Source organism: Chelonoidis abingdonii, chromosome 1 (genome assembly GCF_003597395.2).
Source record: "Chelonoidis abingdonii isolate Lonesome George chromosome 1, CheloAbing_2.0, whole genome shotgun sequence".
Classification (NCBI taxonomy): domain Eukaryota; kingdom Metazoa; phylum Chordata; order Testudines; family Testudinidae; genus Chelonoidis; species Chelonoidis abingdonii.
In genome coordinates this window covers 359,326,171-359,344,534 of record NC_133769.1, presented here as the reverse complement: position 1 = coordinate 359,344,534, position 18,364 = coordinate 359,326,171, and the positions used below count along the sequence as shown (strand labels likewise).

Here is an 18,364-nt window from a genome sequence, read left to right as displayed (position 1 = left end):
TGGATTGTCACGCAGGGCTATAAGGCCTTGCAGAGTACACCTTGCGAGTGAATAGGGTCACTCGCGTAGCCCCTACAATTTCGGGGCTGGCGCCTGCTGGCCATCCATTCACTGTTCTTAACCAACTGGATGACCAGTGAGCAGGGCAGAGGACGGACAAGCAAGCAGTCGAACCCTCCAGAGAGTATTGGCAATAAGCCTGGATGGTCCGAATAAACTGGTAGGCCCCTCTAGTGGGGCAACCGCCAACAGAACAGCCACTACGGGTTCCGTTCCTCCGGGACTCCGCACCTGGAGTTCCACATTGAGCGCGACCCTCCATGGGAGGTCCTGATGGCCTTTTAGGGTGTTGTGGGCACACCAGAATCGCGGTCTTGAGCATATAAGAGATGTCCACGTGGGAAGACAGGTGCATGACCGGAAGGCCATTGGAGGTGCTGAAAAATCATGGTCAGAGTCTCTGACTCTACCAGACCTTTCCCAACTTGGCACCTGGGACCGGTACCGGAAGGCGTACCGGTACTGGAAACGAGATCTGGACCTCCTACTACAGCGGTGCCGGGAGGTCGACCGAGACCTCGAGGACGGGAGCAGTACAGCAGTCATAGCGCCTGTAGCGGTGATGGGAGCCAGAACGGTGCCGAGATTATCGGGTCAGTGAATGGGATAGGTATCGACAGGGCTGACCGCGCAGTGTGTCCGCAGGTCGGTGCCGGGCGATCCGGCTTAGACAAGCTCCCTGTCCGTGGTGCAGGTTGCAACGGAGCAGTAGGGGCAGGGAGCTTGACCACGGCGCGCGCCGGGGAGCAGTCAGGCACTGGATTCGACGGCCCTTTGGGACCGGGATCAACGGTGCCAGCGTCGCCGGTGCCTCTGTAGGTATTGGTGCCGGGCGATCCAAGTGAGATGAGCCCTCTGGCTGCGGTGCGTTGGCCGGAGCAGCAGGAGCAGGAAGCTCAACCATGGCGCGTGCCGGGGAGCAGTCAGGCATTGCTCCTTTATCTTGGCTGTCCGATCAACCATTGGCGCGTTGCCGGGGAGCAGTCAGCCGATTGTGGGACGGGATCAACGGTGCCGATGTTGTCGGTGCCGCGCAGAGGAGTCGGTGCCGGGCGATCCGAGGTAGATGAGCTCTCTGGCTGCTGGTGCCGTTGGCATGGAGCAGCAGGAGCAGGAAGCTCAACCACAGCGCATGCCGGGGAGCGGCCAGGCACCGGATTCGACGGCCCTTGTGGGACCGGGATCGACGGTGTCGACGTAGGCGGTGCCGCGGCAGGAGTCGGTGCCGGGCGATCCGACTTAGACGAGCTCACTGGCTGCGGTTGCAGATGGCGCACGGAAGCAGCAGGAGCAGGAAGCTCAACCACAGCGCATGCGGGGAGCGGCCAGGCACCGGATTCGACGGCCCTTGTGGGGATGCACCGGATGACGACGCTCCAACCACGTGTCGACGGTGGCGGGTGCCGCGCAGGAGTCGGTGCCGGGCGATCCGACTTAGACGAGCTCACTGGGCTGCGGTGCAGTGGCAAACGGAAGCAGCAGGAGCAGGAAGCTCAACCACGGCGCGTGCCGGGGAGCGCCATGCAGCACTGGATTCGACGGCCCCGCGGACCGGAATCAAGGGTGCCGCATCCTCAGTGTCTCTGCAGGTGTCAGTGCCCGGGCGATCCAACTGTGCATGAGCTCTCTGGCTGCGGTGCTGTTGGCACGGAAGCAGCAGGAGCAGGGAGCTCAACCACGGCGCGTGCGGGAGCTGTCGGCACTAGTAGGGTCAGAGTCGTGGGCTTCCTCAACCTCAGAAAGATGGAGTGGTGGCCGAGTCAACTTGACTTCCAGGTGCCGGCAACGGCCGGTGCCAGCGGGGTCCGGTGCCGAGGACGAGGCGCTTCTGTCCGCCGAGTAGCCCGCGCTTGTGCAGAAGGTGGAGGGGAAATGAAAGTGCCGCTCCCTGTTTATGTTGTCGGCTTAAACGCCGTGCAAATGGGGCACTTATCTGCGATCCCCCGAGCACCGTAAACAGGAGTCGTTGTGGATTTCCTGTCAGGAACGGCCGGAGGCCGCAGGCACACGACTAAAAACCGGTGAGCCGGGCATGGGCTCAGGCACGTTGCAGGGAAGGGCTACTCCCCGAACCCCGCTAAGTATCATTAAACTAACTATTAAAAAAACGTATAAGGATTATAACTGTATTACACACAAGAACTACGAGTAGCTAGGGAAGCGGAGGTCAGCTAAGCTGCGCTCCACTGTTCAACGACCGACACGGGCGGTAAGAAGGAACTGAAGGGCGGCTGGGTCGACAGGGGTATATATCCGGCACCATAGCGGCGCCACTCCAGGGGGCGCCCTGCCGACCCACCGAGTGTTGCTAGGGTAAAAATCTTCCGACGAACGTGCACGCGGCGCGCACACACCTAACTGGAATGGATATGAGCAAGCACTCGAAGAAGAAAAGCTAGTTTCCACGTTAAAGAGCTTTGTGCCTCAGTTTCCCCTCTATAAAATACAAATAACTTATGCTTATAGCATACAAACAGAAGTCAGACAAAAAACATAAAATACTCTTTCTGGAACGTTGCAACATAACTACTTTTATTCTTAGAATCCAGAATGATAACACAGTAACCAAAATCTGAGAGAGGGAAAGCAGGCTGCTTCATAAGACAGCAAGGCATAACTCACCCCACCTTGTTCTAGAACTCTTCTCTGCAGACTGATGACTGATTGTATGCTTCCCTACAGACCCCCCTAATTTACGAGCAGAAGCAGGAAACACTCCACACCACTCAAAGTGATAGCTTGCAATTCCAAGTTTCTCAGAGCATCACAATAATAATATTCTTTCATCTGACTAGGCTCTAGGTGCTCCAGGCAGGGACTGTCTATCATTGCACATCTGTAATGATCAAAACTGAATTTCACAGGATAGACGTCAGTTTGATCTAGAGATGTGTCCAGGAAACATTTTGGATGTAGATCCAAACTGCATATTTCAGGGGTGTTTGGCTCCCATGTTTTGGTTCAGGTCATCTAAACCTGATCTAGTACAAAGTACATTGCAATTTTAGGTAAGAGGCTTCCGATTTTAGGACTGGACTCACCAGCAGTATGTCCAGATCCCATATTTTATCCAGCTCCTGCAGTGTGGATATCTGACTTGTTTTTAATCTGGTCTATATGTGCTTAATATTTATGTCCCTGAAAGTAGCACGATTTATGCTTAAAATGTTCCCACATCAAAGCAACTAGTGGTGACATGCATATCCAAAACCCCATTATGAAATATACAGGCTCCCCACCATGCCAGAAGACATCCACCTCCATGATTATTAGCATTTTTGTCCTGTGTTATAAGCAGTGGCCTTACTTATTTTACGTGACAAACAACGTAAAAAAAATTATTAAACAAAAATACTCAAACTGCTGGATCTGAAAAGTGCCCCATCCAGGAAAATCCAGCTAACTCCATGTGCGGAAGAGCATTCTGTAGAGCAAGCAGTTTCTCTCTCCAGCAGATGGTTGGCATCAGGAAAAGTACCTGCCTGACAGCTCTGGAGACAGAAGTTCTCTATTTAATTGTCAGAATGGGTCCTCTGGCAGAGATGGTGGCAGCAGCAGTGTAAGCTTCTCACACACATGTGTGGCTTAGAAGGGTCAGTTGTGAGTGTCTGCCATTTTTTAAATATGTCCAGGCTCTCCCTCAGGTTCTTGGAAGTCCTATGCAAAGTAAAGCATGGCAGACATCCATAACTAGCGTATCTGTCTGGGCTAGTGGAGGGGAAGGTTTGACAGCTAGGCAAGCCAGAGATATCTGCCATTAGGGGATGTAGGAGGATTTTAACAACAGTAGGGGTATGAGCAGAGTTAGCAGGCACTTGTCATTAGTGAGGATGGCCGAATAGGAGGAGAGTTTACATGGTTGATTCCCCTCCCGCATTTTTTCCAGAAGCAGCAGGGGTAGTAGGGGATGTAGGAGGATTTTAACAACAGTAGGGGTATGAGCAGAGTTAGCAGGCACTTGCCATTAGTGAGGATGGCCGAATAGGAGGAGAGTTTACATGGTTGATTCCCCTCCCGCATTTTTTCCAGAAGCAGCAGGGGTAGTAGGTGACTGAGTGGTGAGTGTTCAGAAGAGACATTCCACAGAGCAGAGTCCTTTGCCCCACCACGTGTCACATGCCTTCAACCAGTCTGATCTTGAGGGGACAGAAAGTGGTTCAGTCTCCAGACAACTTAATCTCTGGATTCTCCAAGAAGACTGCCAACAATGGAGCACTGATGGTACTTTCTGTGACTTGGACACCTGTCCCACTTGGAATTGAACCAAGTCTACCAACAATCATCAGATGGTGACGATCTGGGACAGATCTGAATAGGGCTCTTAGAGAATAAAGGGCTCCTTCTTCATTTACCATTCTCCTGAGTCATCATGTCACCCAGCTACAGGTGAAGGTAGTTTTCAGTCCTCAGATTTGTTTTGTAGGGAAGGCACGCTTCAAGTCTAGGGACTGTGTGAGTTTTTCCCTAAGTGTGGCAAGTAAACAGAAAGGCTCACTACTTCTTTCCCAAAGATGTTATTAAAAATGGCGACAACACCTGCGATTAGTAACCCCCACCACCACCACCAAAAAAAAAAATAAAAAAAACCCTGCTTTTCCAGCAGATTCTCTCTCTGGGACAACCCTACGTGACGGGAATAGATAATGGGCAGATTGTTAGCACAGCTAAAGCACGTTGCTGTGCCAACAAAACAAGCGTTGGCAGAAGTACCACACTGATTTTAATAACCAGAGTAATAAATAACACAGCTCTGGGAGCAGATTAACTTCCTTTGCACTGTGTTTGTTATTGTCTCACCTGCTGAGAAACGAGACTGGTTTGTTCTCATCTAAATGGATGGCTGAGATCACTGCGGCCTTGGCACCTCTATATCCTTAGAGTGACACTATATTCTTCAGCAACAGTCAGACACTGTCCCTGCACTGATGCTCTGAAAGATCAGTATGCCACCCCTTTCCACATTATGATCAGGGTTGGGCCCAAGCCATGAAGTTTGGATCCAGATCCACACACTTTCCCAAAGTTAAAGGATAAGGCTGAAATCAGATTTAGTGTTGTGGATCAGCCTCAATATTGATAGGCCCTACATCAGTAATACATACAGGATACAGTAGCTATATGGATCTATAAAGCCTTTTCAAATCTGATATATAGTCCTTATTTCTATATATTCATAACTGAAAAATAATACACTTCACATTCCCTTCCTACATAAGGGACACAGTCAACAAACAGAAACCAAAATCACTTCTGCTTGAATTTTTTTAAAACCTACTGTTGATAGAAGTGACTCCCTAAACTGACTATAATAAAGACTGGTAAAAACAAAAGTTCTCTATTTTTCCAGCTTCTTTTGTGTATCTGAGCACACTTTGTGTGCAGTCAATTTCACAGTTTCCCTGTATTGTCATTCTCCTGTTCATGTGAGACAGGAATGGAACAAATATTTATTTTTTTTAGTTTGTGATTGTAAAATCACAAAAATTAGCAAGAGCTATTCAGGGAGAAGAATAGAACCTAAAACTACTTTTATTTGTTATTTTGAAACAGATTAGATTTAAAAATCATAGTATTACTTTACAAAATAGTGACCATCAAAGTGCACATTTCCCCTGACCCACCACAACAGTTATACTTGTCTTCATGCATTGGGTTCGTTTTTAGTTTTGATTGTTTGGTTTTCCACTAGTTCCTTAGAGCTGGCACAGAGACAATAATGTGACAATATTAAGCCAAAGTTACATTTGTAAAAGTCAGTAAGTTTAACTGACCTTAAGTCTCCAGCCTCCCTCATGCATTCAAATACAATGAGGCACTTGCTTTATCAAAATTTGAGGGCCTAATTCTACAAGGCATTGAACGTTACACCTGAGGAGGTTCTGACTAAAAAATCAGTAAGATAAGGCTGCTGAGCACCTCACAGAATCAGGCCCCAGATCAAAAGCCTGGCAAGATGACAGCTTCCTGCTTCCTGATTAGCTGTTAGCACAGTTAAACAGTTTAAGTTACTAACGACAGATGCATTTTTACAACAAGAGGAAACAGCTACAAAAGCTTGTAATACCGGTTTTATTTTTCCTTTATAAGGCAGACCCAAACATAGTTGGATAGGGATGCACTGCCTCTGGATGAAGCGACAGCAAACTCACTCCAGATAAATGTATTGTAGTGAGGAAATACAAGATGATGATGGAGTGGTTATATTTTTGTAAATGATTTTGTTTAATCCTTTTGTGCTGGCTTACTTACAAAAATACTGCACACACACACACACACACACCCAATGTCCAACAAACAGCAAAACTTTTAAATTGTATCTCCTCAGTAAAAGGAGGTGCTGAACATGTGCTGTAATGGTTAGAGTACAGGTCAAGAAGAGAGAAGACCTTTAAGTAAATTAATCTTGAGAAATAAAATGAATCATCTACTGTGGTTCACTAATCAGTTCTTGCATGCTAATAATTAAATTTAGTCAGATCATAGACATTTATTGATACCTGATAAAAAGCAGGCTGGCTTTCATTTTCCAGATTATTTTGCATAGGGGAAACTGCTGTTCATTGATATAGAGTCCAGAAATAGATCTGCTTCTGTGACGGCAGCAATATTCACTAACAAAAATCACTTGGAATATAAAGCAGTAAACTCAATAGCAGAGAGTTTACAGGAAAAGGAAAAGAAACGCTTGTAGGCCAGAATGACAGACACCCCAATTTTCACAATTTTTTAAAGGTAAGATGACAAATAATACTGTTTAGCAGTGTTCCCTCTAATTGTAACACATCACCTTCATATTGGTGTACATAACAAAATTCATGTGGCAGGGGTGCGGCTGACGGATTCAGAGTGTGGGCGAGGGCTCAGGGCTGGGGGTGAGGACTCCAGGTTGGGGTGCAGGCTCTGGGGTGAGGTTGGAGATGAGGGGCTCAGGGTTGAGGCAGAGGTTTGGGGTGTGTGGGGAAGTGAGGGCTTTGGCTGGGGGTGCAGGATCTGGGCTGGGGTCGTGGATGAAGGATTCAGGGGCTGGGGCAGAGGGTTGGTGGGGAAGTGGGAAGAGTACTGGGGTGGGGCCGGGGATGAGGAGGTTGGAGTGAAGGAGGAGGCTCCGGGACTACAGCGGGGGAGAGAGGACTCCCCCCAGCTCTCTCCCCGCAGCAGCTCTGGGCTTGGGCTGGGTTGGGGCTAGGCACGTCTCCCCTGGCCGCAGTATGTCCCTCACCGGTGGCCTGGAGGAGCAGCAGTGGCTGTGGGTTCCTTTAGGCCCCACCACCTCCCACTATCACTGGCAGGCAGCCAGCGGCTGCTGCTTGCTGGTGGATGACAGAGGGAGAGAGAGGAGCCTTCAGCCGGACAGCTGAGAGGAGAAAGCGGGGGGGGGGGGGGGGGGCATAGAAGCCGTGGGCCCACGGGCCTAGAGGAGCGCAGGGGAGGAACCGGAGAGGAGCCGGAGAGGAGCCAGTGAAGTGGAGCGACAGGCCGTGGGGCCCCTGTTGAGCATGGGCCGAGCACCGTGGCGCCACGATAAACCCGGTACTGTCTGGGACAATGGTGCCCCTGCAGGTCCAGGGTTGGGGGAGAAGCATCTCTCCCCGCTGCAGCTGCGAGCACCAGCACAGTGCTTAATAGGCAGCTGCATGGCTACGCAGCTCACAGCTTAGAGGGAACTTCACTGCTTAGCCACATTTTGGGTAGCCTACAAGTGAAAGAGAACGTTGACATTAAATACACCTCCTACCTCAATATAACGCTTTCCTCAGAAGCCAAAAAATCTTACCACGTTATAGGTGAAACCGCATTATATCGAACTTGCTTTGATCCACCAGAGTGCGCAGCCCCGCCCCTCCAGAGCACTGCTTTATCGTGTTATATCCAAATTCGTGTTATATTGGGTCGCGTTATATCGGTGTAGAGGTGTATAAAAATGTCTCTACAGTTATAGTTTTATTTTATGTACATTTTAAAACTTAAAATATAAGAAATATATGAGGTTTTTAAGGCCCAGCTTGACAAAGCCCTGGCTTGGATGAGTTAGTTGGAGTTGGTCCTGCTTTGAGCAGGCAGCTGGACTAGATGACCTCCTGAGGTCTCTTCCAACCCTAATCTTCTATGTTTTTATGATTCTATGAAAGAAACATTAATAAAAACCAAAAAGCTCACCAATGTATTTGATGAACTGTACTCCTCTGCAGATTTATCTGAAAACAAAACAGAACAGATACAATTGAAATTATTATAAATTATTTGGATTGCTGCCCAAGTGCGCCAGGCACTGCACGAACCCATAGTGACAGTCACTGCTCCTAAGAATTTTCAAGCTAAACAGAGGGTAGGCGAAAGGAAGTATTATCCCCATTTCACAGATTGTGAATCATGGCACAGAGTGATTAAGGGGTTTAAGTGACTTGCCCTGCATCACACAGCGAGTCTGTGGCAGAACCAGGGATTCAACCCAGATCTCCTGGGTCCCAGTCCAGGGCCTTACCCACAAGACTCCAAACTGGCATACTGAGCCCCATTAATACAAATGGAAAACTCAGAAATGCTCAAAAGTGTTTTTCTTCAAATCTTTGGCCTCTAAAGAATGCAAGGTTAGCAGATGATTGGGAACAGCTTCACACTTAAACAAAATAAAAAAGGGCAGAGTATTGTGAAGCAGGCTTAAAGTATGGTTCCAGATGTAGATATTCCATGTTTTTTTCCCACTACTAATGTGACATCTTTTGTTCAGAAAAGCTCAGAAATGCTTTCCAAGATATATATGTCACTTCACCCAGCACTGGAATGCAGCTTCTCAGATGCTGAGCCACCACCAGGGGTATTTGGTGGGTAACAAGCCTGTGACCTTAGCTGGTAGCAACAGCAGGCTTTGATCCTCTGTGAAACCAGCCCCTACAGTAAGTGCAATACATATAGCCAGGGTCTTATCCAGGCTTTTCCAGAAGGTTGAAAAATGACAATGAGCAAAATTCTGTGCAGAAGCACTCAAGAAACCAAGGTACTGAGCACACAGACACCAGCAGGGGAAGCTATTACAAATTCCAAGACATTGCTTGCTTCTTTAACCAGTTTTGAAAAGAGGCCCCAGAACCACGACTTCCACAGCCCCAGCCTCACTGCCACAGAAATGCACTAATCATTTCAAATCCAATTAAGTTTAAGAGAACATGAGGCTATTTTTTAAGATTCCTGACTTTTTTGGGTTGCTACCTGTGAGTGATACATGGCTTGGAACTTGTCCAGGTTTCTTACACGCCAAGAAAAGTTTCTGGAGGAAATTAGGTGTGACACAGCTTAGCAAGGTCCCCAAGCAGGTTGCCAACTGTGAGATAAGGAAATAGGAAATCTAAAACTCTGCAACTATAACGGGGACAAATTCCTTGCTCCCTGGGTAAAAAGATGCAATCCCCTGCAGCTACATCCTAAGGTCCTATGCTTGAGATGCCTTCACCACAGTGTACTCAAACCATCCCTCTTAAATCCATCCTGAAACGAGCTGGTGCAGAATTTAGCTGCCCTCTTACTAAAGAAACTCTCTGATTGGGAGCAGATCTGCCTGTTAGTTTCCAGGTGTTGGTTTTAACCCATAAAGTTTTGGGACCTACCCAGCTTACAGACTTCCTCATTCACAACTGCAGCCATCTGGCAAAGGAATTAGAGGAGACAACCAAGCTGGATTTCAAAGGAGAAGGGCTGCTGGCAGAGCAGAAGAAAATCGCATTTCCTCTGTAAAAACAACTCTCCAGGTGTTCTGGCATTTGTTTGTTTATTTTAATTTTTACAACAAAAATCACAAGGACTTATCAGGGATTCACACTCAGTAATGCAGAATCGGAGATTTACCACATACCTGTGAAACTCATGTACTTCTGACTGTTGGAGGTCTTTTTGGAATTGTAGAATTCTAGCACGTCGAGCACGGCCTGAGGATTTTTCTTCTGCTCCGATTTGGTGATGTTGGAAGTCTGCAATAACCGAGCCCACTGCTCTGGCATACCCTGTTTGAGACATTCCAAGCAGTTACCGCCACACTCTTGGATGCACTGTCTACATTCAGCCTAAGATTGTTTAAAACGTTTAGTTCAGCCACTCAGTTTCCAAGATTTTTCATTGCATGTGAGAGGGCTCATTGGATTAACCCCTCCTCATTGCCCAGCAACCTAGGTTTGAAATCTAAGTCCAGATACTGCCGTCCGATCCATGCAGACGAATTCTCAAGCTCACGTGGAGTTCCACTGAAATTAGCAGGCTCTGAAAAGCCCCATAGCTCTGAATCCCAATGCCCAGATCCAGCTCCCAAAGTTCAAAAGAGGAAGAGGCAGATCCAGTGTTTTGGTTCAGGAAAAAGTCTTCTATGAAATACAAGAAATTTCCTATTACGTGACTATTCACTTGTAAGAGGACTATAGTGGTAATTTAGTCTGAAAGCTCTTTTACCACATGTTTGCATAGCACCCAGCACAATCAGGACTCTGATCCTGATTCAGGCTTCCTGGTGCTATTGTGACACAATATTTCAATAGGCACCAAACCATATTTTGGCCCAGTGTTGGCTGCGACCATGTGGTAATTCAAACAGCATCTAATGGAGTGTCTCCCAAACATTATAAACAGAATTTCAGCAGAGAAACATGGCTTCAGCCACAAGTGAAATAAATCTGGCGACTACATTCGTCAAGCTCACAAAAGACACTGAATAATTTGGTATTATTGTTTTTCATACCAGTGTGTTAGGGACTTTACAGATTGGCCTCAAGATATGGCTCCTCCCCCTTCAACAGCTAGTCTACATTCAAGAACAGATTGGTGGATCTGCTAGTCAGATGTGACAAACTGTTGCATTTTGGTTAGCTCAGGAGATCCCGGGAGACAGCCATACGAACTACTACTGTAAGCAAGATTACAGCATAACCCTCTCCTCTCAATATTCTGCACATCAATAAAAAGGATAAAGCAAAATAGATGCATTTAATTTTAGGAAAATACATGCCGCGCACTAGCATGTGTGTTTGTGTGGAGCTGGCTGCTTCCTAAAGAAGAGATTTGGAACTCAGTGAGACATAGCTGTCAGGCACAGATTAACCTTTTCTGTTGCCCTGGCCCAGCAATGCAAAAAAAGTTGGCTCACTGTCCACTTCAGCTAAGAACAGATAGTAAAAAACCGGCCCACAGACAATCTTTCTGGAGTGTACTGGTGCCAGGTTCGACAACCAGGCAAAACGTTCAGTAACCAGGTTCCATCCTTAGAGGTTTTAAGGCCTAGCTTGGCAATGCCCTGGCTGAGATGATTTAGTAGGTGTTGGTCCTGCTTATAGCAGGGGATTGGACTAGATGACCACCTAAGGTCTCTTCCAACCCTGATATTCTATGATTCTATTCCTGAGGGAATTCTGTGACAAAAAAAAAAAAATTCTGTGCACAAAATTTTAAAATTCTGCAAATTTTATTTGCCAATAAATAAATGTGAAGGCTCCAGCATGGCAGTGGGGAACACAGGCCACTGACTGTACAGAGATGTGAGTTCACTCTGCAGCCCCTGGCCCACGACAGGGACTCGGCGGTGAGGTTGCACCTAACCCTGACACAGCGCAAAGGCCAGGCCTCCCCAGAAACACCCTGAGGCCCTGCCCCTCTGTGCCAGGTATACCAGATGTGGGCAGGCAGGCTCAACCCAGCGGGATCCAAATGTGGAGGGGCTCAGTGTGGGTTGAGAGGGGTCTGTGTGGAGCAATCTGAGTGCGGGCAGCAGATGCACAAGGGCTCACTGGGGGGGTTCCAGGTGCTGGGGGAATGAGACTCTGCAGAGGGGTCCAGGTAAAGGTGGTTGCGGCTCGGCGGGGGAGTGGGGGTGGCATGCTCAGCAGGGTGGCAGTGCTGCTGCTGAGGGGACACCGTATGCCGGGCTGTCATTTTCTGCAGGGAAGCAAAGAAATCTGCAGAGGGACCTGAATTCTCCATCCACGCAGTGACATAGAATTCCCTCAGGAGTACTCTATACATGAATTAAACTGGGTGGGATTCTCTGGCCTATGTTATGCTGGCAATCAGACAAGATGATCATAATGGTCCCTTCTGGCATTACTTTATGAAGGATGAATATGTCCCAGCTCCACTAATGATAAACAACTGTGTAATCCTCCCTCCCCCCCGCCCCCCGCCCCAAATCACTTACCGTGAATTCTCCTGTGACAGCATCAAATCCAACATGAATTGTGTGTTCAAAATCTGAAGGGAGGGAAATTTCTGGGCGTTCTTTCTCCTTCTTTTTATTGGCTGTATATGAGAGAGAGAGAGAGAGAATACATCAAGAACAAAGAATACTTCCAGGGCAGTTCACAGTACAACCTCTGCAACCAAATCCACAACAAAAAACATATGATCTGTGGCAATGTGAAAAATATTCTGACTGCACACTGATACAGATTTATGGTTATGGGACAACCATATTCTGATATTCTTGATATTTGCATTTGTAAGCCACACAGAGCCCAGAGAGGGTGACGAGTCTGCACACAAATGTCCCACGTAGTTTATGTTTTCCAGCTGCTGTCTTGTCAACTGCAAAACAAATGCTACACAGCTATATAGACAGACATTGTTCCCCAAAGCATTCATATCACCAAAATGGAGGTTTTAAAGATATCCAGCTATCCTAAAAGCCACCATTTTAACCCATTATATTGCAAACATGTATTGCGTTTCTCAAGTTTAATGGGGTAGTCTTATTTGAGTCCTGTGCTCATAAGACCAGATTCTGCTCTCAATTATATCCATAAAAATCCAGAGTAACATTATAGAGGTTAATGGAGTTACTCCAGATTTACCATGTACTGTGTAACAAAGCAGAATAAGGGTACATAGCCTTAAAGGTTTTTCTAAAACAACATTAAGTCCTTAGGTTTTTTTCAGTTTAAGTGGAGATAATGTTAAACAGTGACAGCCTTGGAAAAGAGAGGAATGAGAGAAGAGTAGATGGAACACTGGAGGATCCCACACAGAGAGAGAAGCTAGGAGGAACCAGAAGCATCTTCTGGTTAGCAGATGTTGAGAATCTGCAGCATGCAGACCAACCAAAGAGGGGACTAGCAGCTGCAATTGGCAGGAATACAAAGGAAGCTGAAAACTGCAGCCTGGGAGAAGGAAAGTGAGACAAAGGGATGCTGAGAAAGCCAATAGATCAAGGTGGCTCAGGAACTCTAAGACAAGTGAAATGGATGTGTGAATTACTAGAGCATTAAAGAATGTTAGAACATTTACTGTCCAGAATTCAAGGCACAGAACTTTTTGACTTCTATATTTTGATCTACTGAACGTCAGGATATCCTGCTAAACACTTAAATTCTGCATCTGGAAGGATACAACTTTTCACTAACCAACATCTCCAGCATCCATTTTCAAACAGCATAATGAGCAAGTCAAGCTTTGCTCCACTGATTGCAGCTACTGCTTTCAAACTCATATTAAATACGAAAATGCATATTCAAGAAGAAGCCTCAATAAACAGGGCTGGTAGCTTGGATAAGCCTCAGTTACACTGACTGGTAAACTAGTGTTTTCAATAATGAATTAAATAATTTAATTGCATCTACTGCATTAAAGATTCATAGTTCTCTCAATACCCAGCTCTCATGCAGATATTAAACCGGAGATAAAGCCGCATTTGCTCATTATAGTAAAAATGATTACGCTTTGTATACATGTGGATGTGAATTGTAATCTTTGTTGGCAATCTCATGATTTTTTTGATACCCCACGTAACTGAAGTGAGTAACTGTGTGATCTTATGGCTGTAACACTGGTCTTTCCTCAAAGCACCTGCTTTCTACTGCTTGTCAACTCCACTATTGACGGCACAGCATGGCACGGCACAAATTTGATTGTAAACTCTTTGGGGCAACCACCAAGGACCTCATTCTAATCTCACTTAATCTGTGCTATTTCTAACTGATGTGAGCAAGATTAGAATCAAGCCCCACATGTTTCTATTTGTCCAGTAGAGCCCCTTTGGAAGTGATAAAAATAAGTTTAACTACTTCAAGACCTGGTTTAAGTAAACAGGCACTCAAATGCTTAAACAGGCTTTCTGATTCTAAGCACATATGAGCTTGATCAAATCAGAGAAACAGATGCATTAAAATATTAACACTATCATTGCTTTTCACTGATGACACTGTATATCACAGAATAAGGAACAGGCTAAAAAGGATTAGATTTAAAGGACCTGCCAGCCTTGCTCTACACTTTAATCCCACTTTATAGTCTTACTGGATATTTTACCCTGGGCCTTGTAATGGCACATATAGGACAACAGAAAACTCTTTAGGAGTTTCAAAAGAAAAACAGTCCTCCTAGAAGCACACATCTATTGTTGATTACTTTATTTCAATTAATGCCCCATTAAACTGTAAGGTTCTGAGGAATAAAATTAAACTGAAATGTATGCTCAAAAAATTTCAGTGAGCGTCCATGATTGCATTCTCACAGTGAACCTTTCATCAGCTAGCAAGGTTTTTCTGTAATGTGCCAGGCGCTGCGTATGAGTTCCTCAGATGAAGACAATAATTCTCTCTCAATACAAGGGGGACTTGCTAACTCAAAATCCTCGGTTGAGAATTCCAAGCCAATAATAGTCTTTCCAACTAACTAATATCTCCAGAGAGATGTTGAGCACTCACAACTCTCACTTAAGACAATGAAGCTGTGGATCTGCACATCTAGGAATGAGGCCACCTCACTGTTAAGTCTATATTCAAACATCGGAATTATGTCAGAAGCTGTACTACCCAGCAATGAGGCCAGAATTCCACAATGCTACCCGACTCCCACCATGGAAAAGCTAGCAACACAACACCATAGCTCTCAGGCATTCTAAGTTGGAGCTCCACCAGGGACAGCTCCAGATTCACCCCATAGAATCTCAAGTGATCTTACCACCTCTTCTTTGGCCACTTGGAAGAGTCACCTGAAACACTTCCCACCCCTCTAGCCTTTCAGTAGGTGGTGCACAGCAGGCACAGCACTGCAAATGAGAAACCATCACCAAAGTCTTACATTCAGCTCGTTGAATCAATGAGGTTCTTTGCATAATTGTTTTATATGACTTGCTTCCGAAGTATTTGCCAATATTGCTTTCTGCAATCCTCAATTTATAATAGTATTTTAAAAAGTGAATCTGTCCTATATTATTGGTCAGGCCTGCTCCTCAGTGTACCAGAGCTGTACAGTCTTTATGCAGTTTCATCACAGTAGAAATTACATCCAACCTGCATAAACCCTTCTTTTACTCCAGTTAACTCAGTAGCTGAATTGTAAGCCTTAATCAAGCTGGGTTCTTGTGTAAATAGGTTCGTGCTTTAGGAGATTCTGTAAGGCTGATCAGCTAGTGGATTTTCTATTAACAATTCATCAGCACTTCACACCAGGAGTGTGGTAGCCAGTCAGGGCTTACATATTGGTCTGTCGGTCGTCCTATCAGGAGCCAGGGTGGCAATCAGGCTAAAAGACCTCTGACAGAGGCAGCAGGAGAAGGCTGCCACTCTGGTTCGGACAGGTGCATTCCAACAGAAGACTCTTCTGGCCTTGGCAATGATTCTCTTTTGCCTGAGGAGCTACCATGTTGGAATGTCTACAAGAAGCCAACTTCCACTGACCTCAATGGCGGTCTGCTCATTGACTTCAAATTGAAGCTGGATCACACCCTCGATGTAAAGAGAACCCACAGCTGCTGAAGCATCACATTACGGCACTCCTCTTTAGTTGCCAGTTTTGGAGCGGAGAGGGAGGAAACAATCATGTCAGTGTAGAAACAGACCTGGTAGCGTAACCCTTTTATGGAAAGTACGCAGATAGTGGTCAGCAAACAAGACTGCAACAGCCAATAGCAAGGGTACTGTCCCATCTGCTAGCTAGAGACAAACACTACATAGGACTGAGATCTGGAAAGCTCCTTTGGAACAAGTTACATAACCTCAAAAGGCTCTGTTACCTTGTTGTCGCCTGTTGGTAGAAAAGAACTACATATCTGGTGCTCAGATACCAAACACTGTACTTACTATTGTATACACAGGGGAAGAGAGAAACCTGGGCCAATTTTAAAAAAAAGTAAGTAAATGATATTTTATTAACTTTTAAGAGCATGAGAGATAAAGGGGGAATAGGGAAGGGTTACAGACGTGTTAAGACATCCAAAGCTCATTTTCACCTAACTGCATGTGAACTGACACATTTAATCAAGTGCTTTGCATTCATGTTTAACAGCATCTCGCATCCTTAACATACTCACACCCTTACTGGAGATTGGCACGAGGATAGATATGAAACTGTCTGCCTGCTTCCCAGAGCAGGTTAAATAGTATAAACAGCAAATAAGTTACTCTTAGACCACAGAACTAGGATTAGTCCTTTCAATCTAGCAGGAATTTAGGAGCCTGACTCCTTAATGAAACAGTTGAGAATGTAGATACAAAAATTAGAGAAAGATCTTATTTATTTAGCACCCAACTACCATGGCAATGGGCACTATGAATCCTTAAAAAGAGACTGAAAAAGGGAGATAAATACATCACAGAGATGGGTTCCTTACAAACAGATTAAAGAGAGAGATAAAAGGAAGCAGCACAGACTAAGGACTAGAGAATTTCTTGCATCATTGCAACTGATTCATGTGATAAATGTACAATCTTCAAAATATACTAATGGAAGAAATTAAAATTGCATGTGCAGTACATCAGTTCTGTCCCTTATTCCCATCTTGCCTGTTACATTACTTATTATAGCTGAAAGAATTCATTCAATACAAATTAATGTGCAAGAAGTTATAGGGATAGATTATTTTTAGCAGTGGACAATGTCGCATCCAAAATTCTGAAATAGAACAGGATGACAAAGACTCATCTTAGACATTAAGCTCTTCAGAGCTATCGACCACATAGCAACATGTGACCGGACTGGTAAGAAATGGTCTTTTAGACATACTTGCACTCTTCCACCCTGCTTTCAGTTTCACCAATGCAGAAGGCCAACGGGGCTCCTTCAGGAGGCCCACTCACAATGGCTGCAAAAACTAAGGCCAAAAAAATAACCCCAAAAAACAAACCTCACTGAACTTTGGAAAGGCAGCTGTGATAGGCTCTGAGAACAGGGACATTACAGTGTCTATATCCCTGAAAACTGGTAGTCACAGATCTTACAGAATCACACACACACACTTTAACAATCAACAGATCATGAGAAGGAATGGGGAGCTTGTGAGGGGAATGGCATTAATTATTAGGAAAGCAGATACCCAGCTAGCCACCACAGGCAGCCCATATTCCCCGTATGGCCAAAAAAATTATGTGAAGTATTAGACCTTGTGAACCATCCTCTAAATTCTAAAGAATCATTAACATCATTCCCCAGCCACATGCAAAGAAGAAACTATAGAGAAGATCAAAATACTGTACTTTTATCTCCTGGCAATATAGATCGGTAAAATCGGTCTCTCTTTTTCTTTTCTTCAGGGTTGGGAGGCAAAGGTTTTGAGCCATGGTTTAAAGTCCCAATGTCTTTGCTTCCAGATCCAATCATAGTGCTGGTATTTCTCATTGGAGGGGCTGGAGGCTTGTCTTCGGCTTCAACACCATTATTAGACATCTTCAGCAAAAGAAGCTGTTACTAGGACCAGGAAAAAGAAATAATCACTTTTGTGCATTTTTAATTTCAGTTGCAAATTGATCCTTCAAATAAATTGTGCATCAGCTTTGTCTTTTAGTTTATGTTAATTACCTGCAGATAACAAATGTGCATAAAAATTTTCTTCTGGGGGCCAGTGAATGGTTCCACTGAAGTGGATGCCAAAATTCCCACTTATTCACAAGCAATCAGGATTTGGCCCTCAGAATACAACTCTTAATTATTTCCCATATAAAGACAAAGTTTAAAGGTTCTTTCAGAGTTACTGACCATCATGCCCAGCCTTTTTAAGGGTATTTCGTTTCATTGAGCTGGTAAAATAAAACTTGATCATCCACACGCACAAAGTAACTCTTCATGTAAATTATCCTTAAAGTGAAGATTTAAACAAAGAAGCTACTGTATTTTTAGAATAACCCATTAGCAGCACAATTAACTCACTCCTCTCACCAAGTGAGAGCAAAAGAAATCTTTATACAGCCTAACTGCACAGAGAACTTGTTGGAAAATGCTGGAAATTTTCATTAAAAATTCAAACAATTTCTGACCAACTCTAGCTGTAAAACAAACCAATCCTATTCCTCAGAATAACCAGATAACTTTCCAAATTTCACACACACACACACACACACAC

General features: G+C 45.2%; 1 protein-coding gene across 1 annotated transcript in view; it reads right to left on the bottom strand.

The window, feature by feature from the left end:
* The window catches only part of PAK1 (p21 (RAC1) activated kinase 1), a 120,657-nt gene that overhangs the window by 44,727 nt on the left and 57,566 nt on the right, over positions 1 to 18,364 (bottom strand). The window contains exons 2-5 of the mRNA XM_075061800.1: positions 17,502 to 17,712; positions 12,230 to 12,330; positions 9,908 to 10,055; positions 8,218 to 8,255 (exon numbers count right to left, since the gene is read on the bottom strand). Coding sequence (XP_074917901.1) covers positions 8,218 to 8,255; positions 9,908 to 10,055; positions 12,230 to 12,330; positions 17,502 to 17,691 — 477 coding nt within the window. The 5' untranslated portion in view covers positions 17,692 to 17,712. The remainder of the gene's footprint in view (positions 1 to 8,217; positions 8,256 to 9,907; positions 10,056 to 12,229; positions 12,331 to 17,501; positions 17,713 to 18,364) is intronic.